Source organism: Danio rerio, chromosome 4 (assembly GCF_052040795.2).
Source record: "Danio rerio strain M-AB ecotype USA chromosome 4, GRCz13ab, whole genome shotgun sequence".
Taxonomy (NCBI): domain Eukaryota; kingdom Metazoa; phylum Chordata; class Actinopteri; order Cypriniformes; family Danionidae; genus Danio; species Danio rerio.
In genome coordinates, this window is record NC_141024.2 from 15,442,567 (window position 1) to 15,467,212 (window position 24,646).

General features: G+C 33.7%; 3 protein-coding genes and 1 long non-coding RNA gene across 7 annotated transcripts in view; 1 reads left to right on the top strand and 3 right to left on the bottom strand.

Annotated features, from left to right (window-relative positions):
* LOC141381606 (uncharacterized) overlaps positions 1–1,864 on the bottom strand; it is a 70,594-nt gene extending 68,730 nt beyond the window's left edge. Inside the window, exon 1 of the long non-coding RNA XR_015482926.1 lies at positions 1,818–1,864. This is a non-coding gene — a long non-coding RNA (uncharacterized LOC141381606). The remainder of the gene's footprint in view (positions 1–1,817) is intronic.
* Positions 1,865–2,275: 411 nt separating this feature from the next.
* Positions 2,276–7,936, bottom strand: si:dkey-14k9.3. Of its 3 annotated transcripts, none has more exons than XM_087246092.1 (5): positions 7,720–7,936; positions 7,447–7,483; positions 6,325–6,435; positions 5,513–5,556; positions 2,276–5,404 (listed from the first exon to the last, which is right to left on the bottom strand). In XM_087246092.1, exons 1-5 carry the CDS (start codon positions 7,751–7,753, stop codon positions 4,146–4,148), a joined length of 1,485 nt encoding a protein of 494 aa, XP_087102218.1. In that variant the 5' UTR covers positions 7,754–7,936; the 3' UTR covers positions 2,276–4,145. The 3 variants fall into 3 exon arrangements, with proteins under 3 accessions (XP_087102218.1, XP_087102217.1, NP_001034152.1); XM_087246091.1 differs by having other exon boundaries at positions 2,276–5,407; NM_001039063.1 differs by lacking the exons at positions 5,513–5,556; positions 6,325–6,435; positions 7,447–7,483 and having other exon boundaries at positions 4,146–5,407; positions 7,720–7,753.
* Positions 7,937–8,681: 745 nt separating this feature from the next.
* akr1b1.1 (aldo-keto reductase family 1, member B1 (aldose reductase), tandem duplicate 1) lies at positions 8,682–15,165 on the top strand. Of its 2 annotated transcripts, none has more exons than XR_015481896.1 (10): positions 8,682–8,817; positions 9,634–9,801; positions 10,050–10,166; positions 12,047–12,124; positions 12,208–12,330; positions 12,630–13,885; positions 14,076–14,313; positions 14,481–14,564; positions 14,663–14,745; positions 14,842–15,165. XR_015481896.1 is itself a non-coding variant. In NM_001002048.1 (10 exon segments), coding segments are annotated over 10 exon segments (948 nt in total). In that variant the 5' UTR covers positions 8,682–8,754; the 3' UTR covers positions 14,885–15,019.
* Positions 15,166–15,249: 84 nt separating this feature from the next.
* akr1b1.2 (aldo-keto reductase family 1, member B1 (aldose reductase), tandem duplicate 2) lies at positions 15,250–24,219 on the bottom strand. Its single transcript, NM_001077247.1, is given in 10 exon segments — positions 15,250–15,847; positions 16,261–16,343; positions 17,697–17,780; positions 17,870–17,951; positions 18,092–18,198; positions 20,439–20,561; positions 21,462–21,539; positions 21,650–21,766; positions 21,864–22,031; positions 24,045–24,219. Coding segments are annotated over 10 exon segments (951 nt in total). The 5' UTR covers positions 24,111–24,219; the 3' UTR covers positions 15,250–15,804.
* Positions 24,220–24,646: the final 427 nt, after the last annotated feature.

Below are 24,646 nucleotides of genomic sequence, written 5' to 3' on the forward strand. Positions count from 1 at the left end.
CTTTTCTGCTTTGTGTTCTAATATAGCGCTATTGATTTTATGTTTCCCTGTGAGGAAAAGAATCTGGCTTTTTGGAGTCCATTAATGACAGCTTGCATCTTGCTGGAGAGACCAAATGGAAGAGAGAAACTGGAGGGGGAATGAAGCTTTTAAACTTGAAAAATGACGCAAGAGCAGTCGGTGAAACACAATGCATTAGCATGTTCAAATATGACTACAAAGGCCACATTAGCTGATGAGGAACATTGTGAAATATCAAGGGTTTCAGTCAGTAGTATGATCATTTAATAAAAAAATATTGGTCTTTATATGCACTTAATAAATTGACTTAAACATCATACTTGGACGATTCGGTTTTAATCCAGTTACATCAGATAACAGTTTGCTGGAGGGAAAGATTATTTTGAAAAACAACGATAGCTAATTCTATTTATTGTTTGTTTACTTATTAAACTAGGAACGTCCCATTGAGATACAATATCTCTCCTACCAGGGAGTCCTAGTCAAGACATATGCATTTATAAAACCAATAAAATCATAACATGTCACCATTTGAAACGACCCGGTATTCTAAAATATTGTAAAATAATGTGTTAAACTGACATTATCAGAAGAACGGGGGGGAACACACTTTAATAAAAAAAAGATTTTTCAGTGGATTAACCTAAGCGAATTAATTGTTCACCTAATTAATAACAACATACGCTTGGAAATAATCATTGTAAATTTTTATAATTCAAAATGTTAAAGAATTTTAGTTGTGGTTCTACCATGCAAGTAAAAAACAGTGATCAAAATAAGGAAAGGGGAAGGAAGTGTTAAGATCAGGTTTGGCTCAGGACTCTGGGCAGGCCATTGCATTATTTCAATGTTTTCAGCTTCAAGGAAGAGTTTAATCTGTGTGATGGGGATTCATTCCTGTTTAAAAACAGAAACTACTGGAAGTCAGTAGTGTACCACTCTAGCAACCCTATTTAACGTCCTAGCAACAGCACAGAAACACTGTAGCTACCATCCAAAAGACTATAGCAGCTACACAGGAACACCTTCATGACTATATTGAAAATTATAACATGAAATTCATGAGAAGTGCTGCATTGCATACTAAGTGGAGTCTTTGAGGTTATACTGTAAGTTAAAAAAACAACTATGTTAGCTAATTTTCTAAATAAGAGGTATTCAAACCCTGGGATTACAAGAAAATTGGGACGTCACATTAAACTGTAAATATAAATTACCTTATTATTTAATGAAAAATAAAGAATCAAACATTTTATCAGGACAAATAAACAGCATTAAACTAACAAGAAAAGCAAACTAAATTATTTATTGTATTAGATCGATTGCTATATGATTATTAAAACAATGCGGCATTCTTCTAATCATACATTTGTACAGCAGTCTAGATGAAAATGATTGTGGTAAAATTGGGTTTACATTCGCACATTTGTTTATTTTTGAACAGTGACAACTTGTGACACGGTGTTTACCGCGCTAATTTGAATATTGGCGTCAAAACAAATTTTAATTGAGAATAATGTACTTTGAAATTAGCTGCTAATATGATTTCCCCATTTAGAATTTACAAAGAATACTTTTCTGAGATTATATTCAGGAGAATGTACGAGCATAAACCCAATAAACTTCAATATGACATTGATTACATTCAGTTTCAGTCATGCTTCTTTGCTCGCAGACTGACTTAAAAGTATGTTTTACATCCTAATTAGATTTAGTGAGTCAGTATGGTTTTGAGTATGCTCTTATTTAGCAAGTGTTTTAAGAGACAACCAGATTACTATTAAAACAAATCATACCAGATTCCTTCTGCTTGTATCTGTTATTGAGAGGTGCTGGCATTGCTGAAAAACACGGGAACAACAAACAACATTTGAAGCATGTGGAACATTTGTGAATGACATTGTGCTGGTGTCACCTAGTGGATGGCACCGGCAGTGCAGATAACATAGTCGAGATTCATTCATTCGTTCATTCACTTTCCTTTGGCTTGGATGCCCCTCCATTCGCAACCCAGAACTGGGAAACACCTATACATTCACACATTTACACACACATACATTACAGCCATTTTAGTTTAATTCACCTACAGTGCATGTCTTTGAACTGAAGCACCTGGAAGAAACCCACGCCAACACTGGGAGAACATACAAAATCCACACAGAAACACTAACTCGAACTCGAAACAGCAACCTTCTTGCTGTGAGGCGACAGTGCTAACCACTGAGCCACTGAAATAGACATAATAACTTAAACGTACACTTAAATTGTTTTTATTTACTTTATTGTCGTGAAAATTGGTCTTTAACAACAGCAGAATCAAAACATATAAAGTATAAAAACTGTATAAGCTCTAACAGGTCTCATCAGGAAGATGTAAAACATCAAAAATGATAATAAAAGTAATTTTGGTCAAGCTTAGATATATAGATGCAAATAATTAGGAGCTGATTGCAATGAGAAGGAGAAACTAAAATGTTCTGTACTGTTAGATATAAAGGAATGAATATAATTTTTTTTTAGATAATGCATAAAAGATTTTCTTTAAAGCATTACTGAAACAACAATTATTCACCGATACCAAATTATTCATATTTTTGTGCAAGTTTATGAATATATATACATTTATGAATATATGCTTGATGTCAAAGACGAAACTGTGTTAACTGGAGACACAAAAGGCACTAAATCCTACAAATGAAACATATACCAGATTACCATTATGACATCCTTTAGGAATACACATGACACCTGACATTTATTTACATATACCTCGAAATATCATCACATACGCAACCTCACATACAGAAATTCACTGGCTGCTATGATTTCTGACACAACCGACATCCACAATCCTTTGGAGACTATTAGCTTTTTTTTTTTGCCTTCCAAGCTTTTATTATCATTATTATTATTATTATTATTATTATTATACTTTAAGCTTTCAAATCAATGAAACTTTTTTTATTGACCTTAGTCGTGATTAAACAACGAACACATTTTTTTCATGAAGTTAACTTAAATGCCTAATTTTTCACTTATGAAATATTAAAAAATAATATCTGACAAAGACCTATAGACTACACTTTAAAACAAAACTACGCAACTTAAGCTCCTATTTGTTTGGGAACAAATAAGGAAAAGAAATGCTCAAAGTGCGTTACACTTTTTATAATATGTGTTAAAATACTCTATATACAAATCCCCATAACTTTTTGTTGATAGTTTGCTCTCACACAGGCCATACAAGATGTAAATGTGCAGTTTCTTTAGCAGAACATTAAATAAGGAACCATGTTCCTTGACGAAGCATAAAATGCAAGTAAATATCAATTCAAGAGTAGAAAAAAAATACAGCAAAACAAGGGTAATACACAAGTATCCTGGTAATACAGAGAGGTCTTAAAGCACAGGTGTCAACTCCAGCTCCTGGATGGCCACAGCTCTGCAGAGTTTAGTTTCAACTCTAATTAAACACACCTGATCAAACCAATTGAGTCCTTCAGTTTTGTTTGAAACCTACAGGTAAGTATGCTGGAGTTGGGTTGGAACTAAACTGTGCAGAGCTGCGGCCCTCCAGGGAACTGGATTTGACACCTGTGTCTTAAAGGAACACTCCTCTTTTTTTTGCAAATAAGCTCATTTTACAACTCTCTTCGAGTTAAACAATTGAGTTTTACCATTTTTTTATCCATTCACCCAATCTCTGGGTCTAGCAGTTTTAGTTTAGCTTAGCTTAGCATAAATCATTGAATCAGAATAGACCGTTAGCATCTAATTTAATTAAAAAAAAATTAAAAAAGAAGAATTTTCCTATTTAAATCTTAACTCTTCTGTAGTTACATCGTGCACTAAGAAATTTTTTTTTATTTTCTAGGTCGAAACTCCTCAAAAGGTTTAATGAGATGCTAATGGTCTGATTTGATTCAATGATTTGTGCTAAGCTAAGCTAAAAGTGCTTTTTCCAGATCCAGGGATATGCTGAATTGATTAAAAATGGTGAAATTAAAGTAAAATCACTGAAAATCTCCTTCAGTTTTCTTAGAAACACACAAAAAAGACAAGCACATCCTACATGGCCTGAGGCTGAGTAAATAAACAACAATTATTTTAGTATTTTTGGTGAACTATTCATTGGATTTCTTGCTTTCGGGTTTCTTTTGCATGTGAGTCTGGAAGTGCACTTTCAGATGATACGGCTGCGGAAATCTCTTCCCGCAATCCAAGCACTCGAAGGGCTTTTCCCCCGAATGAATCCGCAGGTGCCTCTTGAGATGGGACGAACTGTAGAAACTCTTGTCGCATTGGGAACAGGAATAGGGCCGTACGCCGGTGTGCTGCCTCATGTGGACCTGCAGGTAGCAGGCCTGCGTAAAGCTCTTTTCACAGTCGGTGCACTGGAACGGTTTGTGCCCCGTGTGGTAGCGCTGGTGCTTCAGCAGCTCACCAAAAGTTAAAAAGCCCTTCCCGCAGTCTGAGCAAAGGAACGGTCTTTCTCCGGTGTGTGTGAGTTTGTGCCGGATTAAGCTGGACTTGAACGCGAACAACTTATCGCATGTGGGGCATTTGAAAGACTTCTCCGCTTGCGATTGGGAGCAAACACACTTTTCCGTACTGGAGTGACACTGTGTGCAATGCTCTGGGTTACCTTTAGAGTGTTTTTTCTGGTGCGTCGTCAAAGCTCCGGGATATAAAAACCCCTTTCCGCAGTCTAAACAACGGTATGGTCTATCTTCAGTATGAGTGCGTTTATGGGCCGAAAGAGCACCGCGATATTTAAAACCCTTTCCACAGGTACAAACGAAGGGTCTTTCGGACTCGTGCGTCAACATGTGCTGTTTGTAAGAGGTCGAGCAGATGAAGGTGGACTTGCATTTGGAGCAATTATAGGATTGCTTCTCTTCGTGGATTTGCTTGTGTCTTTTAAGAGCCGCTTGACTGCTGAGCTTCTTCCCGCAGGCGGTGCATTGATTCAAGGTTTCTTCGGGATGGGTTCTGTGATGGTTTCTCCTGGCGCTGAGTGAGCTGAAGGTTTCTCTGCAGTAGAGACAGCTGTAGCTCTTTTGTCGAGTGTTTTCCTCAGCATCATCTTGCGATGATGTTTCAGGAGCAGGTCCATGCTGATGCGCGGCTTGGGAACGGGAGAAACTCTTGCTGCGTTTAGATACGGGATGCTTTTTGGAGTGAATCCGCTGGTGAGCTTTCAATAAGAAAGAGAATCGGTAGCTTCGGCCACAGACATCACATTTACAGGACAAACTGGGATCAGCGGCGGTCTCGGTTTCCGTAACCTCAGTGGAATGGACTTTCTTTACATGCTCCCTAAGGTTTTCCTCTTTAGAGTTAGTGAACGGGCAATGCGAGCAGGAGAGGAGCTTGGAAGGACCTTCTATAAGCAGAGATTGGCATTATTATAATCAGCCATGGATATTGTGTGTTTATATGTATGTTATGACTTCAAAATAAATACTGGAGTGTTGAGAAAGAAGCTTACCTGTGTTTTCAGAGGCATGATCAGACTTGTCCAACTCCTCACGCCTAAAAACATTTAACAATATCAACTGTTGTAGGTTGAAAGGCAATTATCACAGCGCAAAGCATTCTGAGTTGATAGGACACAGGAACCTGGATCTATATACAGTTGAAGTCAGAATTATTAGCCCCCCTTTGAATAATTTTTTCTTTTTGTAAATATTTCCTATATAGCGTTCAACAGAGCAGCTAAATTTTCACAGTATGTCTAATAATATTTTTTCTTCTTATTTGTCTTTTTTTTCTTATTTTTTGTCTTATTTGTTTTATTTTGGCTAGAATAAAAGCATTTTTATTTTTTATGAACCATTTTAAGGTCAAAATTATTAGCCCCTTTAAGCTATTTTTATTTTTTTTGATAGTCTACAGAACAAACCACCATTATACAATAACTTGCCTAATTATCCTAACCTGCCTAGTTACCCTAATTAACCAAGTGAAGTCTTTAAATGTCACTTTAAGCTGTATAGAAGTGTCTTGAAGAATATCTAGTCAAATATTATTTACTTTCATCATGGCAAAGATAAAATAAATCAGTTATTAGTAATGAGTTATTAAAACTATTATGTTTAGAAATGTTTTGAAAAAAAATCTTCTCTCCGTTAAGCAGAAATTGGGGGGGGGGGGGGGGGATTAACAGGGGGGCTAATAATTCTGACTTCAACTGTATTTATACTTATCGGCAATAAACTCTAAGCTCTCGCACTACAAATTAAGAAAAAAAGTTTGCATGGAAATGTTTTCTTGTTGCAGTTCATTAATAAGTTCACTTACGGTTGAGCTGATTCATTTATTTGATCTGCATCCTCTGCATTATGAGCTGATTCCTTTGTTTGATCCGCTTCTTCTGCATCTGTGCTCGGCTTCTCAAGCTCTACTTCAGCACTAGAGACAGAATATTGTGCAATGGATATTTTCAGCTTCTCAGTCACATATAACATTCATAGAGGTATCTACATGTTAGTGCCTTTCATTAGTAATTGTAAGATGTCTTTCAAAAGACTTTATTATATATCGGTCTGCTTTTTCTGTGAAGATTTACATTGGTTTATATTGTGCACTCCTGAGTGTGTCCAAAAAACAAGGTGGAATGCAACTCGCCATGATGTACATTTCTTATTGCTCATACTTATAAACGTATTAAGGAATATGTATCATAGGCATGAGTTACTAAATGATTGTCTTTCATTCCTCATTTAAGTTGTTCTGAATCTGTAAGATTTTATAAAATATTACTTTTTGTAATATATTATATCCCCGATATTATACAAATTAACTTTTATGTCAAAATGTGACCCTGGACCACAAAACCTGCCATAATTTTGGAAATACGCTTTCTATTGATGTATGTTTGTTATGATGTGGCAATATTTGGCCATCTATTCATCATCTGGAATCTGTGGGTTCAAAGAAATCAAGATATTTTGAGAAGATTTCCTTTAAAGTTGTCTACATTCAAATCAAGATATATTAATAATCAAAAATTAAGTTTTACATGTTTATGATAGGACATTTACATAATGTCGTCTTGGAGCATGATCTTTACTTCCTCTTTAATTTTATTTGTTTTTGGAATAAAGGAAAAATTGATCATTTTGACTGCTTGTATTGGTTTTATTCTTTACAAAAAATATACTTGTGCAACTTAAAAGCTTAAGTTTTTGTGTCCACTGTCACAAAAATGAGTTGAACTCTTCTGACACCAATAAAACAAAATCTACTGGCATCCCATGATTCATCAAATACTTCTGCAGTACAATAATCCATATGAAGATTGAAAAAGAAGTGCAGAAGAGGCACTGAGAGGTCAAGAGCAAAGGAAATCTGCCTGGAGGTTAGTGTCAAAGCCTTTTTAAGGGATAGTTCACCCCAAAAAAATGAAAATAATTTACTCACCCTTCACTTGGTCCAGGTGTGTTTGAGGTTTTATCATCTATGGAATATAAAGAAAAAATTTTCTTATTTTGTGTTTAACTGGATTTAAACCATCATCAAAATAAATTCATAAGCATAATATATAATGCACACAAGATCAGTTAGCATGATTGAGATTTCACTGAAAATAATCAAATGCATAACAGTTCATAGAAGGCATATGAATATTTCAACTTCTAATATCTGCAAAATAAAATGTTTATAAATGACAAACACGAGCAGTATTTTTCTCACCAAAGTGCTCTTGTTGGGAGATTTTATTGTCCATGATGTAGGCATTTAACTGCTGTGCTTAAAGTCTAGAGGTGCTCTGCATATCTCCTGAATAGCTTGTTTAAAACACTAATATTGTTAGATTATTTGTTAGTGGATTTACCACGCAAAACAACTAAATTATTAATCACTTTGTTTTGGATTTTAGTCCCGACAATCATGTGAAAACGGCTCTGACTACAGTCAAAATGAGTTTCAAAATAAAAGCTTCTTGCGTACGTCCGCAGTAAAAATAAAATAAAACTATACAAACAACTGTTGCAATAATTGTTATCGATGTAATATATGTTATCTTTCAAAAAATATAATAATAATAAAATACTTACGATAGGAAGAAAGTAGGAAAGAACAAAATATTTAGTTTTTTTTGTTATTATTAGTATTATAAATATCTCAAACTGTTTAAATAAAAATAAATCAAGCGTTTTACTCTATAAAATAACAAACACTGATGCTTTAATACTATTTTGCTATAATTGTCCTTCGAGTTGTAAAAATCAAAGACAATCGTAAAACTGTCTAAATTTAAACAAAAGTAATTTACTTACATATAATTATTAAACTATTTAAACAACATTAAAACTGTTAAAACTATAAAAAAAAAACATTTAAATTATTTATTTTAGCTACAATTAATCATTAAACTCGATTAGTGTACTGCACAAATTGAATGCAAATGTATTTGTAATGATGTAGTTTTATTGTTGTGATATTGTTTATTTATGTTTTTTTTATTATTATTATTATTATTTTGTCCGTATCACGTTCACATGTTTAACCAGAATCATCTCAAAGCATGCTGGGGTTGGAATAAAATGGAATTGCTGCTCCTCCTTCCATCTACGGGGTGTTTCCAGGCCTGGCCAATCAAATCCACATACGAGCAGAGGCAATAAATACAGAAGCTCAGGCTGCTGTAAAGAGAGAGAAGCTGCAGATTTGAGCAAGTGCTTATGAATTAGATATCTAATATCAGATTTAAAAATACACCTCACTATGACATCTGTAACTCTCAATAATGGAGCTAAGATGCCCATTGTTGGACTGGGAACATGGAGGGTGAGTACAATCGTTCAATATAGTAGCCTAGTTTCATTGTAAATGGTTTTGATTATATTATATTATATTAATGCAGCATTTATTGTATACCCAAAGACACAACAGGCAAAAAAACTGAGATATTTGTGTTTTTATTTTCATAAATCTCCACTTTTTATACAGTTTCATATCTGAAGGTTTTTACAGTAGAACGTTCATAGCTGATTTGTCTAACTACATTATATTAAACCTGATTTCTTCCAAAGTTCAGACTTTTAGAATTGTAAAGTAGCACATGTTTGAATTAAACAACAAATAATGTGCATATTTACACATTTATAATAAAAAATATTATATTAAACCTGATTTCTTTTAATGTTCAGGCTTTTAAAAGTGTAAAGTAGCACATGTTTAAATTAAACAACACCTCATGTGCATATTTAAACATTATAATAATTTATTATATTAAACCTGATTTCTTTCAAAGTTCAGACTTTTAGAAGTGTAAAGTTGCACATGTTTGCATTAAACAACAAATAATGTGCATATTTAAATATATATAAAAATAATTTATTATATTAAACCTAATTTCTTCCAATGTTCAGGCTTTTAGAAGTGTAAAGAAGCACATGTTTGAATTAAACAACACCTCATGTGCATATTTAAACATTTAAAATAATAATACTTATAATTCCATCTTAATCTCCTGCAATATCTTGCCATAAAGACTAGTATTTTTTTCCGAAAAAATGTTTTAATTAATGTCATTCTTCTCAATTGTTGACATATTTCCCAACAATTGCTTTAATAACCCAGTTTTGAAACCTCCTCCTCCAGTCTCCTCCAGGTGAAGTCACAGAGGCGGTGAAATCTGCCATCCTGTCCGGCTACCGGCACATCGACGGAGCCCACGTCTATGAAAACGAGAATGAAGTTGGGGACGGCATCTGTGCCATGATTAACCAAGGAGTGGTGAAGAGAAAGGACCTTTTCATAGTCAGCAAGGTACCAGAACGTGACGAAAAAGTGCATGCGAGCCACATGACTGGAGGCCAGTGTCATGTGCCAGTGTGCATTTCACACAGCCTACAACCACGACACAGATAAGACACATGTATCACTGTGTGCTGTAATACACTGTTACGTCACGCCCCAACTAACAATTACTGAAGCGTATGTCACTGGTATAACATGGTAATAAATAATACAGAACATGCCATAAAACAATAAACCTATCTGTGTGTCTTTTGAAGCTGTGGTGCACTTTCCACGAGAAACACTTGGTCCGAGGAGCCTGTGAAAAAACCCTGAGTGATCTTAAGCTGGACTATGTTGATCTCTACCTCATGCACTTTCCCATGGGCACTAAGGTAGGATTTAAGAAGAATTGGTGATATTTTCTGCTCTCAAGCACATTTAGAAACATAATCATTTGATGACGTATTAGTTGTAATGAATAACTTTTAATTCTAGCCATTAGGATTCACCCATCAGTCAGCAAGTTATACAATATAACACAGTTGTTCAATGCTATAATCACATATGGTTTCATATAGTTTAACATGTATGTTGTTTAATCTTTACACAAATACATCTGTTATGCTGAACGGACATGATATTTAATAAGCTATTTGAAACATTAAAGCAGACACTCTACTTGCAGTTAATAATCTTTAAATGTATACACAACCTCTTTTATAAATTACATTTGATGATCTTTAAAACTGGCACATACAGTTGAAAGCAAGAGTTTACATACAACTCTATAAAAAGGCATATAACCATTTTTTTTTTAAGTCAGATGTTAATGTGACAAAACTTTTTCTCTTTAAGGTTAGTTTGTTTCTGTTATGCTTAATAGCAGAATAATGAGAGATATTTTGTTTGAGAAATTGTTATAACTTCTTTCAAAGTCGAAAGTTTACATACAATAAGATTATCATGCCTCTGAAAAAGCTCAGATGATGATGTCAAGGTTTTGGAAGTTTCTGATTGGCTAACTGACAACATTTAAGTTAACTGAATGCACAACTGTAGAACAGTATTTAAGGAAAACCTCAAATACACTGCTTCCTTGTGTGACAACATAGGATAATCAACAAGCCAGAATCAACAAAAAAGCCAGATTACAATTTGCTAAATTACACTGGGAAAAGAACTCATTTTTGGAGACATGTTTTGTAGTCTGATGGAACTAAGATTGAACTGTTTGGTCATAATGACCAGTGCTACATTAGGAGGACAAAGGGGAAAGCTTACAAGCCTAGGAACACAATCCCAACTGTGAAGTAGGGGGGCGGCAGCATATGTTGTGGGGCTGTTTTGCTGGAGGAGGGACTGGTCCACTTCACAGCATAGATGTCATCATGAAGAAAGAACATTATGTCGAAATACTGAAGCAGCATCTCAAGACATCAGCCAGGATATTAAGACTTGGCCACAAATGGGCCTCCAAACAGACCATGACCCTAAGCATACTGCCAAATTAGTTAAAATGTGCTTTAAGGACAACAGAGTGAATGTTTTGGAGTGGCCATCACAAAGCCCTGATCTCAATCCTATAGAAAATTTGTGGGCAGAGTTGAAAAAGCTTGTGCGAGCAAGACAGCCAACAAATCTGACTCAGACCAACTCTGTCAGGAGGAATGGGCCAAAATTCCTGTAAACTATTGTGAGAAGCTTGTGGAAGGATACCCAAATCATTTGAGCAAAGTTATAGTTTAAAAGCAAAGCTAAAAAATACCAAGGAAATGTTTGTAAACTTTTGACTGTATAGAAATTAATAAAAAATTCTCTCATTATTCTGGCATTTAGCAAATGTAAATCATTTATGTAATCCTAACGAACTTAAAATAGTAAATGTTTAGTATGATTTACCATCAGACATTTTTTTTTTTAATTGGTTATCTTCCTTGTTTAGAGTGTATTTAAACTTCTGGTTTCAACTGTATATGCATAAGCTCCTTGCTGATAAATCTCTTAAACAGTGTTAAAGAAAGGTAATACATTTAAAATGATTATTAATTTGTAAGTATGGGTAGCACTGTGATCTTAGAGTCATTTATAAGTCATTAAATAGTTCTTGATTTAAGATGACGACAAGGTTTTTGGTCGTTTCACTGAATTTCAGTGGGCGTCTTCTCTAAATGAAATTGAATTATTATTCAATTTAAGGCTGTTATTGCTTTAATTAAAAATAAAAAAACACCATTTATATTATGATTACACTTATTTTTGTTCATCTGTGTAGCCTGGAAAGGATCTTTTCCCACTGGATAAGGATGGCCATGTGATTCCAGACAACAGCAACTTTCTCGAAACATGGGAGGTAATAAACAGTAGAATAATTGAGATTACAGTAATGATCATGTCAGAATTACATTTGACAATTGTTGCTTCATTTTCACAAAGGCAATGGAGGAGTTGGTGGACGCTGGGTTGGTTAAAGCCATCGGCATCTCAAACTTTAACCGGGATCAGATTGAGGCAATCCTGAATAAACCAGGGCTCAAATACAAACCTGCCAACAATCAGGTACATTCATTCATTTTATTCTCAAACACATTTTAAGAAAATGAAACAGATGACGACTTAAAGCCCAAGGTTCACAGAGAAGGCTTTAGACTAGTTATTGAATAAACTGACAACACATATGTTTTGTCTTAAGATGCACACAATTAACGAGGTTTTTCTGAGGCGATTTTATAAAAGCTGCTTAAGTACTTGCCCTAATTTAACTATTTTATTTCTAGCTTAAGCCATGTCTTGTTTGTGAAACAGGGCCATCAGTTCTCTTCTGAAAATACTTGAAATAATTGTATTTTTATTTCTAGATTGAGTGTCATCCATATCTGACCCAGGAGAAGCTTATAAACTACTGTCAGTCCAAAGGCATAACAGTCACGGCGTACAGTCCTCTGGGTTCACCAAACAGACCATGGTGAGTATTTTACAACCTCTTTTTATATTAAAAACAGAAGGTCAGGCATATTTAGATAAGTGTCATTTGATGACATATTAAAAAAAACTGTATTTTAAGATCTCAGTGCAGCCCCAAAATACTAATTAATTGTCATTTGAAATCTTTATGCTGTCATTGTCCTTCAAACCACTTTAACACATTCATCAGCAAGAAGCTTCTTACAAATTAAAATAGAATACAATTGACTGCATTACTCATCTAATATTTCATCACCTTAGAATTATCAGGTTCTATCTGACATTGTCAAAACTGAGATATTGACATATTCTTATTGAATGACCACTTATTTACATTATGAGATGTTTTTTTTAAAGTTGTTTACATTTTACGACTTTTCATTTAAAAAAAATAACTAATGTTACACACATACTCTTTGCTATGGAATGCAAAAACTTTGAAGCTCAATATCTCAAAATCATTCAGAACACAGATCGAACCTTATAATTCCAAGGTGATTTTTTTAAATAGCTACAGTCAGAAGTATTTAGTTTCATTTATGTAAATATATGATGATCTGACTGCTAAAGGAACATCATTTCAAGCAAATTAAAAAGAATAAAACTTAGAAACTTTACACCCTGTATTTCAAAAGCTTTTATTGCATATAAAAATCACTTCTGTCAAGTTTATTTGACGCGAACAAAAAAAATGACACTTCTCATCCTTCGCTTTAGAATCTACACCATAGGGCTGCACAATATATCGTTTCATCATCGATATCGATTGATACGCAATAGTCTTATCGCCAGTATACACAATGTTGAGTCTGGATTATAACTTACAATTTTGCAAGTGTTTTTATGCGAGGGTTTCAAAAGCATTCAGGAAGGTTTCAAAAGCATTCAGGCTGAAGAAATTGTACCGTTTGTAACTTTGACAAATGAATAACGATTCATTTTATTGATTTGTTTATCAAACGAAGACTATGAGGTATCATTTTACATTTGATTATTCAGTTACTATATACCCGAATACAGTTTGACTCCTCTGAAAACAATAAAACGCTGATTATTTAATTGATATCTTTTTTTTTAATGGTTTCTTATATTTTATACATATGAACTCCCCTACAGAATCACCCCAATGCATTTACTAACATAAACACATGTACAGCATTTATACATCATAATTGCACATTTACTAATGCATTATTAGCATCCAAGTCCATGCATGTTAACATTAGTTAATGCACCATGAGTTAACATGAACAATGAACTACTGTATTTTCATTAACTAACGTTAACTAACATGAAAAAATACAGTAGTAGATGTATTGTTCATTGTTTGTTCATGTTAGTAAATTCATTCATTAACATTAACTAATGAACCTTATTGTAAAGTGTGACCTATTCAACAAACCTAGTGAAAATATTGGATTTTTCCAATATCGTGCAGCCCTACAACACCATATATCAGCCTATACATCATTAAACATAGATGTGATTTACTGTAGGGCACAGGCAGATGAGCCTTCACTACTGGAGGACCCAAAGATCAAGGCCATTGCAGATAAGCATGGTAAAACCACAGCTCAGGTACAGTACGTGTAAACTTACACCTCTTTTTTTTATTATTAGTTATGAAACACCAAGTCCACGCTTCCACATTCATGAACCTTGAAGTAGTGTCATAACCGTCAGCTGAATATAATCTTACATGCTATTTTCCCTTCGTCATATGATGACTTTGTTTTTGTTTTTAGGTCTTAATCCACTTTCACATTCAGAGGAATGTTGTGGTCATTCCCAAATCTGTAACTCCCTCTCGAATCAAGGAGAATTTTGAGGTATTGCTTTGCGCTGTGCAGTTATACAACATAATGAAACCAGAAATACTCAATATATGCTTAGTATTGTCAAGATTAAGCTGTTGTTTTTCCTGCAGGTCTTTGATTTCGAGTTAAGTAAAGAAGAGATGAACACCATATTGAGTTTTAACAGGAATTTTAGGGCTTTCGGGCTGGAATGGTGAGTCACTGTTACGCAAACACACAATGACCTTTGTAGCCTTTTGTGTAGTATTAAGCTTCTAGAAGGCGAACTAATTACCTCCTTTTATTGCAGGGCTTCAAAACATAAAGATTTTCCACTGAATGCTGAATACTAAGGCCGTTTGCTCCGGAAGCCCATTTCTGCCATAGGATATACAGGATGTAGGACAAAGGCACTTGGGAGTTTTCAATGTCACATGTATTATTTTATGGCAAATCTTTAATTTAGAGTAAAGGTATACGCTCTAAATGAATAACTAAAGTCTGAACTCTAATTCTTGGGGTGAGGGGGTTGCTTCTGTGCTTGTGTGTTTTTTTTACCTTTATTTGATGACAGAAATGAGCTTATTGTTTGTTGTATTTTATATGCTATGTGCATTAAATATGATTCCAGCCATTTGAGGGCCTAAATATGTTCAGTTGTAAAGTAAAGGGCAAGCAAGTTGTTAAAAAGCTTGTAAAGTGATAAGACGGAGAGCTGTTTGATGTAAAGCTTTATTTGGTTTTTCAAAGCATACATCAATACAGTAAACAAGAGCCGCTCTTGCGAACTGGAAGTGCTTTTGTTGTCACATCATGAAAAAAGGAGTGCGTTAAGTCATATTTAAAAACAAAATCCTCAGGACCAATGCTTTCCTGTATTGACCAATCGTGCAAAGTTTGTGAGACTGGTAAAAACAATAGACTAGTGCATAAGATTCTCTTTTTAACAGGGTTGATTAATGCTGTGTGACACTGGATTGCTACATTTCCACGTGCACACTTGTAACATTTTGAGATAATCATTTTTCGAGATAATCATCAAATAATTTTGTTGTAATAATTTGATGTTTAAGTGCTGTTTGCTTTATATTCTAAACATTACAACCACATTTCAGGGATGAACTTTAAAGACGCTTCTAGGTAACAGAAAGTTTGACAGTAACTATACTGTAGGTTTCATAAATAAAACAAAAGAACATTTTATAATAACCAATGGGAACATTTTTAAGAACTTTGTTTGTCCATCAACGAACATGTTTTGAGAGGTCTTCTTTTAATACTCTGCATTAAATGGGTAGTCTCTGTGCTTCACACCCCTGTATTGGAAGATGTGGAGAGAAAAAATGAATAAAAAAATATTGTTCTAACTGAAGAAAATACGTTTAATGTACTCAAAAATATATAACAAATGAAAATAATTTAGTTTGACTTTTTATTATATAGTATATATGCCCTTTACTTGATTTTTTTTCACACTAACAGCAAATTATTAGAATAAACCAAAACTTTTTTATTTTATTTTTAATGCCACCAAATCTGACTCTTGGTGCACACCAAAAAAACAAACAAGAAGAGTGCTGAAAGATGAGTTTTTGTTGGTTATCAAATAGTGAGGTTCAACTGAACTATTTACACAAACCAAACACATCTAAACATACAAGTCATGACTAATTTTCCTTTCTTGGTAAGGACCAAAATAATCTAATTAAAAACGTAAACTGGTACTCACCAATGCATTGGACAAGCCCTGAAGTTCCTGTTAAAGCTCAAAATGGTCTTCATGTCCTGCTCGCTCAGTTCAAAATCAAAGACCTTTGGATGCAGAAAAAAAGAAAGAATTATAACTACAGTGACCTCTACAGCAGAAAGTTATAGGAACGCATTAGAACTAACCACCAGGCTTGATTTCCAAAAATCAAATTTCCTCCTGCTTGCAATTGCACTTCAATTAGGAATTTTAAACTGATGAGGACTTAATTGCCTATGATATCTTATCGTGATGCATTTCATAAAATCTGATTAAAGGGATAGTTCACCCAAAAAGGAAAATTTGCTTACCCTCAAATAATTCCAACACTTTGAGTTTCTTATTTATGTTAAACACAAAAAATACATTAAGGAAAAGATGGTAACTATTGACATTCATAAAAGGAAAAACACAAATACAATAGAAATAAATGAGTCCAGCTTTCTTCAAAAATGTCTGTCTAAACAGGTTTGTAAAGGGTGAGTCAATGACAGGAATTTTCAGTTTTGGGTCAACTATCCCTTTAAAAATAGTAGCTATGAATAGCATTCTGGATGTGTTTTGTAACATTGTGCCTGTGTTTCATGTGTGATGTATTCACCAAGTGTGCATTTACATCATAGTAGTTCCAATTGGGCTATAGTAGACCTCAAGTATGAATCATACCCAACAACCCTCCCATTTTTCCCAGGATTCTCCCCTCCCGTAAAGGTATTTTCCCGTATTTCTCCCGTATTTTCAGTCTTTCTTTACAGAGTGGCAATAAACATTGAAGAGCCAATCCTCCCTATACACAACCCATACCACTTGGGGCCGCCCTTGCTCTTAAATGCGACTCTGTTCTGTGCTTTAATTTTATTTAGGGATAAAAACACTTTGAAATAAATATAAAAACGGTGGGATTCCCTTCCCTTTTCATTACAGGTGCCGTCGCCCATCCTTAAAGCAGTCATATAGCGGCGCGTGACAGACAACTGGCGCACTCTATAGTGATAAATAGATGCTGTTTCCCAAACAGATTCTGTACTTGCGATGTGAAGCAGAGTAAAAGTCTGGGTTTTGGGTGCGTGTTTGAACAGACATATACACATAATTAATAATAGTAACATCTATAGATGTTGATCTTGGTGTGGGTTTTTCCAAACACAACTAATTTTGTCCTAAATTAGTATAAAAAATTAGAAAAGCAAGGGAAAATATCAAGGGAAATGTCCCTTATTATGGTGGGCATATTCCTTATTTTCACATCCTAATGTTGAAAGGTATGGTATGAATTAGCTGATCAAGTCGGAGCTTATTAGTTCCCTCAAATGGCATTCCTAGAACTAAAATCATTCCCAGCCAAAAAGTGGGCATTTCCACCAAATGTTTTAAGAACTATAAAAAATTCTCCAGGCCACTAATATAATAAAAGTCACCTGGAAGTTCTCTTGAATGCGCTGAGGTGTGATTGACTTGGGGATGACGATCACGTTCCGCTGAATTTGAAAGCGGATGAGCACCTGTATGTGGATGGCAAACAATTATTCCTCTATGAATCAATCCTAGGCTCTGCCATGAGAACTACTGTAGGGCAGGTGTCTTTTATTACCTGGGCGGTTGTCTTCTTGTGCTTCTCTGCAATGGCCTTGATGTTTGGGTCATCAAGGAGTGAGGGGTCTTCAGGTTTAGCCCTGAATGTAAGACGAGGACCAATGTTATTCATTAAAACCATATACAAAGTCACAATCCGCACCTTGATCATTCACAGCAAATAAAACGCCACATGCTTTAAGGTGTCATTGTGTGGTAATAATCATCATCATGTGCCTACCAGGGTCTGTCTGGAGAACCCAGAGGACTGTATGCAGTGACTGTAATGCCTTTGGATTGACAGTAGCTGATCAGCTTATCTTGAGTCAGATATGGATGACACTCCACCTGAATAGAGTGGAAAAAATTATTCAATTGCTACATAGTGGTAGTAAATATATCAGGGTATATACAGGAATCAGAGTGAAATTCAATACCTTTTAAGACACTTTCCATACATTTTAAAACCTCATCGCCACTTTAGGTTTCATCTGGTAACATTGACGACATTTTAACTTGCAGTATGTTTACAAAATACTGATTGTAATAAACATTATTTATACAGTATGATGAATAAAAAAAGCTAATGCAGCAGGTGGCCCCTGTAGACAAAGATCACTCGCACAATTTGAATGGTGAAAAGTGTAACGCCAATATAGAGTAAACAAAGCAACGTGATGTTAAATCTAGAGAGATTTTTTATTGCTTTTATATTGATTTTAAACTACATAGCACCCCAGAACTGGCCTATTAAAGGCATAATCCAAAACTTAAGACCATGTATATGACTTATGAATATATGACTTTTTAAGGGCCTTAAATTTCTCTAAAATGGTTTATTAATTTTTAATACATTTTAAGACCCCGCAGACACCCTGTGTATGTACAAATATGTTTATTTGAAATGGCCAATTTATGTTTATTATCTTCACATGTATGTTTTTTTTTTCAAAATGTAGGAATTTGTGTGTTGTCCAATTTGGATATGGGCTATCAGCAGCCGTGAGATTGCAGTATTCATTTTTTTTTATACAATACACTAGGAACTAGTTTACTTTTCTTGGCTTTTAAGTAAAACAAAATGAGTACTGCAATAAATCGTTTTTAGTTTTTTTTGCTCCTTAACCTCTTACTGCTCCTATTGCCTATAGCTATAACTGTATTGCCTATATTGCCTATAGATAACTGTATTGTTGCATCCCTAGTACATATATATATATGTATATATATATATATATATACATATATATATATATGTATATATATATATATATATACATATATATATATATACATATATATATATATACATATATATATATACATATATATATATACATATATATATATATACATATATACATATATATATATATATATATATATATATATATATATATACATATATATATATATATATATATACACATATATATATATACATATATATATATATACATATATATATATATATATATATATATATATATATATATATATACATATATATATATATATATATATATATATGTATATATATATGTATATATATATGTATATATATATATATATATATATATATATATATATATATATATACACATACACACACACAGACACACACACATTAACAAATAAAGTTAAGCATGTAACTTTACAATAAGTTTGTATGCAAATAAACATGAATTTGAATGTTAATAATGCGTTAGTAAATGCTAAACTATGATAAATAAATGCTGTACAAATATTGTTCATAATTAGTTCATTTTAGTAAATACAATAACTAATGAAACCTTATAGTAAAGTGTGACCACAAAGCTTTTTTTTGCTACTATACAACAATATACTACATTATTTAACCTGTATTCTTTTATATATGACATTTATATACAGTTGAAGTCAGAATTATTAAACCCCATATTTTTATTTTTTTTTTTTAAATATTTCCCAAATGATGTTTACCAGAGCAAGGAAATTTTCACAGTAAGTCTGATAATATTTTTTTTCTTCGGGTGAAAGTCTTCTTTGTTTTATTTCGGATAGAATAATAGCAGTTTTTAATTTTTTAGTCACCATTTTAAGGTCAAAATTATTAGCCCCTTTAAGCTATATTTTATTTCGGTAGTCTACAGAACAAACCATCACTATACAATAACTTGCCTAATTACTCTAACCTGCCTAGTTATCCTAATTAACTTAGTTAAGCCTTTAAATGTCAGCTGAAAAAATTAGGGGAAAAAAATAAACAGGGGGGCTAATAATTCTGACTTCAACTGTATTAATATAGTACATAACTATATAATAAATATATACTTTAAAAGATATATTCCAGATATGGTCTTCTCCAAGTACAACATTAGGCCTGCAGACCACAATGCAAGCAGTGTCATAATGATATTTTAAGACTGAACCCAGACAAATAACTGTGTCTGTCCCTGAAAACTAGCAGGAAATTACACAAGCAATTGCATTACACAGTTGCTGAAGGCCATACATTGATCATTAGATAAGCGTTGACCTTTCTCTGCACGTCAGTAATTGTCAAATGAAAGCACACTGATGCCCTTTAAAGAGTCTATGGTACCAACCTGATTGTTGGCAGGTTTGTACTTGAGCCCTGGTTTGTTTAGGATGGCTTCTATTTGTTCTCGATTAAAGTTGGAGATGCCAATGGCCTTAACCAATCCAGCATCTACTAACTCCTCCATGGCCTGCAGAACAAGTATTATGCAATTATTATGGCTAATTATACTAATATATAGCAAAGTGTATGAAAAAATATATATAGCAATAAATACACAAATATATAGCAAAAATGAAAGGCAATGCATGCTGGAAGTGCAATAAAAAGCCATTATTATTATTATTAAATATTATAATGATGCTATAAAATGCACACTGGCATTCGAATATGTAATTTTACCATTCAATCAAATGCACTTACTCAAATGCCTTAATAAAAAGAGAGTAAATGGACAAGGAGAAAGGAAAAAAGAGATCAAAAGGAAAGGAAAAAGAAAGGATACAGAACATGAAAAGTCAAAAAGGACAGGATATATAAATGAAAAGAGATGAAAACGACAGGTGGAAAAAAGTAAACTGAAAACAGGAAAAGGGAAATTAAATTGACATGGAAAGAAAAAGGAAAGGAGAGAAATTATAGGAAGACAAAAGGAAAGAAAATGACAGGCAAAATTAAAATAAGAAGAAAAATGGAAAGGTGTTAGGTATGAAAACAAATAGAAGCAAGAAAAAAAGAATGTAAATTACAGGCGGAAAAGAATAAGGCATGAAAGGAAATGGGTGGAATAAGGCAGTACAGAATAACCCTGTTCCTGAAGGCACACCAACAGTACATATTTTGGATATATATTGGATGTCTCCTTTATCTGATCCATTCCTTTCAGTTTTGGAGTCCCTTCTAATGTTCTGATGAGTTGATTTAAGGGTGTTTGATTAGGGAGAGTTTGAAAATGTGTACTGTTGTTGTGCCTTCAAGTACAGGGTTGGGAAACACTGGAATAAGGAAGTAAATGAAGAAAATAAAACAGAAAGCAAGGAAATAATAAAACTAAAATCAAACAGGCTAAATCAAATAACCATCCTCATACCTCCCAGGTGTCTAAGAAACTACTGTCATCACCGATGGTCAAACCTTCACTGTCCAGTGGGAACTGCTCTGATCCAGACTACAAGGCATTTGTGAGAAGGTTTACAGTGAGATCTGATCTTGCATAAACACTGAATGCAATGCACAAATGAAAACAGAAGAAAAAAATTGCTTAAAAAAAACAATCACCTTAAATCCCATTGGCCAGTGAATCAGGTAAAGATCCAGGTAGTCCAGATTCAGGTCGCTTAAAGTCTTCTGACAAGCTCCTTTCACCAAGGCCTTTTCATGGAAGGTGCACCAGAGCTGTGAAAGAAAAAAAAAACACATGCAATAAATCAGCTTTCCTTAATCGCGAAAAATAAATAAATCACAGCTCGTCCGTCAATTTTCGATCAAGTACCTTGCTGACCACGAAGAGTTCTTCTCTTTTTACCACACCATCTTTTATCATGGCTTTTATTCCCTCTCCGACCTCAGTCTCGTTGTTGTAAACTGCGGCGCCATCGATGTGTCTGTAACCTGCAGCGATGGCTGCCTTCACAGCTTCTGTCACTTTACCTGGAGGAGACTGCAGGAAAAAGAACATTCGAGTACATTTATACAGTTCTCAGCATAATTGAGTTGGAGGTGGTCATTCTGAAAATGAATATTTTAATCATTTCTCAGTGAATATGGCAATGTATTTTAGTGCATATAAACAAAACAGATTTATTAAACATTATTTATTAAAATAATATTTTAGTCACTGAACATATTTAGAAATGAAAAGATAATACAATTAAATTCAAGCAAAATATATATATTTTTAAATTACAACCTACAAAATTTCAACTAAATTAAACATTTTTTGCTTCTCTTGATTTTTTCTCTTTTTAAAATTTGCTTTTAGTATTTTTCCACAACATGTAAATTTGTCTGTACTAGTTTTTGGACCGTTATTTTGTTAGATATGCTCCAGATTTGGCTTCAGTGCTGATTAATGTAATGTATATGCACTGATCTAATATTGTATAGCTTCCTAGTAAAAATATAAGTTTGAGAAATAGATTTGTGAGGGGTGTTTTTATATATGCTGAGCACTGTATATACATTTATATTGTTTGTTTGTTTTTGTTAATATTTATATAATGATGAGCTTAAATACTATTACACTACCCCAAAAAAACATAAATACTGTTTATTTAACTTTTAATTTAGTTCTGTCGTATTTATATATTGTTTGTAATTTATTATATTTTATGCATGTGCGCTGCAAAGAAAAAGACTTGATTGTTTAAATGAATGAATCTTCAGAAAAAATAGAGCTATTTAAATCATCTGGTGAAATAATATTCATAACTCACTATATAATCGCAGCAAAACAAAATATCATGCAGCCCTATATTTGAGTAGATACAACCAAGAAAGAGAGGAAAATAAAATGAACAATTAAATAAAGGGAGGGGAAGAATCGAGTGGACAGGAGAAAGAACAAGAAAAGCAAAATAGGAAACTGAACATATTGTAAAAAGGACAAAGAGAAAGGAAAGAAAAGATAAAAGGAAAAGTAATGGAAATGGACAGGAAATGTAAGAGGAAAGAAAAAGTCAGGCAGAAAATGTCAATAGAATGGAATAGGAAAGCAAACAAAGGGAAATGAAGAGAAATAACAGGTGGACAAGGAAACAAAGGGAAAAGAAAAAAAGCAGGAAAACTAAAAAGTGAAACTTTTTTAAATCTAAAGAATTTAAATCTAAAGAATAATAGGAAAAAAAGAAATTAAAGGAAACAGTAAAAAGGAAAGGAAAAATGAGGAGAGAAATTATGAAAATGACAATAAGAGAAGGGCAGATGAAACCAATGGAAATGGAAAAACAACTAGACCGAAAAGAGAAGAGACATAAGATAGTAAGGAAGGGAATGACAGTCAGAAACAATTTCACAAATTAAAGTAGGGTTGCAGTTGGTAAAGAAAAATATGAAATGGAAAAATCAAGGGGGGGGGGGGGTGGGGGGGTATAAAAGTTATGCAAAAGACAAAAAAAAGGTTACAAAAAAGTAGAGAAAGGTGAAAGTAAAAAAAAATCCAAGAAATGAGAAGTGAATTAAAAGCAAAGACAAACCACTAAAGCCAAAAGTGATGACTGTGTGTTTCCATTGTTTTCAAATGTTATTCTACAAGTTGACAGCTACTTGCTTTGTATTATTGTTATTATTATACATTATACACTAGCCCTAAACATCACATATTATTTATCAAAACTTAATGAATGTCATCAATCATAAGCCACGCTTAACATACTCATCATGACTAAATGACTTCTTTGAGACATAACATTGATATTTTACAGATTGCACAACATCGTTTCCAACTGTTAGACAACTTTTCAGAACTGCCCATGCAACTCTCCGAACGACGCCCATATGACGCTTGATCTCCTGATTTTCTGCGAATTCAATTCAACATTATGCCACTTCATATTTTACTTCTGCATGCGTTTTTAAAAACGTCTGTCCGCGAATTCCCCATGCAACGTGTTCGGCTATATTCATGCACTTATATAATGTAATACGATCACTCAGAAATGAAACCAGAGCATACCTTCCACGTGCCCAGTCCGAGGATGGGCATATCAGCCCCGGTATTGAGCTTCACAGACTTTGACATTGTGAAAGACAGATTTAACACGGATGATTTTAACACAACACTTCCAGGCTCTGTGCAAAAGCTGAGGGGAAGGAGTTTACGCAGGTGCAAGTAGATCGATTACTCTTGCCTGAGCGTAAAGGGAGGGACGTATGGTGACGTCACTTGACGTTTACCAATAAAACCACGTTGTGAGAAAAATCTTTATTTGCATCTTCATGTGCAGAAATCTATTATCTACTGTCCAAACCTTTCGTATAAAGGGCCAATAGCCAAATATCATTAAGACCTGTGGACCGAAGGTAAATATACCAAGCTATATTACATTAAAGCTACCATGGGTAATTTCCTAATTTATTTCATAAGATATAAATGAAAGAAGTAAATAAAAAAATAATTTAAATCATATTAACTAATGTAGTATAACATTTTAAATGATCACTTATTCCAATAATAACATAAACATTTAAGTTTATAACACAGTGGAGTTCAATGATGAATACACTAGTCAAGCAGAATCTGCCTTTGCATTGATCTGTTGGGTGACAGTATGTACA

Excerpts from the sequence above, each read along its gene's own strand:
- si:dkey-14k9.3 (XM_087246091.1), bottom strand. The coding sequence starts at position 7,753 with ATGGACAATAAAATCTCCCAACAAGAGCACTTTG. Across the intron at positions 7,484-7,719 it reads CTCCCAACAAGAGCACTTTG|ATGATAAAACCTCAAACACA; the intron begins GTGAGAAAAATA and ends TATATTCCATAG. Across the intron at positions 6,436-7,446 it reads ACACCTGGACCAAGTGAAGG|TGCTGAAGTAGAGCTTGAGA; the intron begins GTGAGTAAATTA and ends TTCTGTCTCTAG.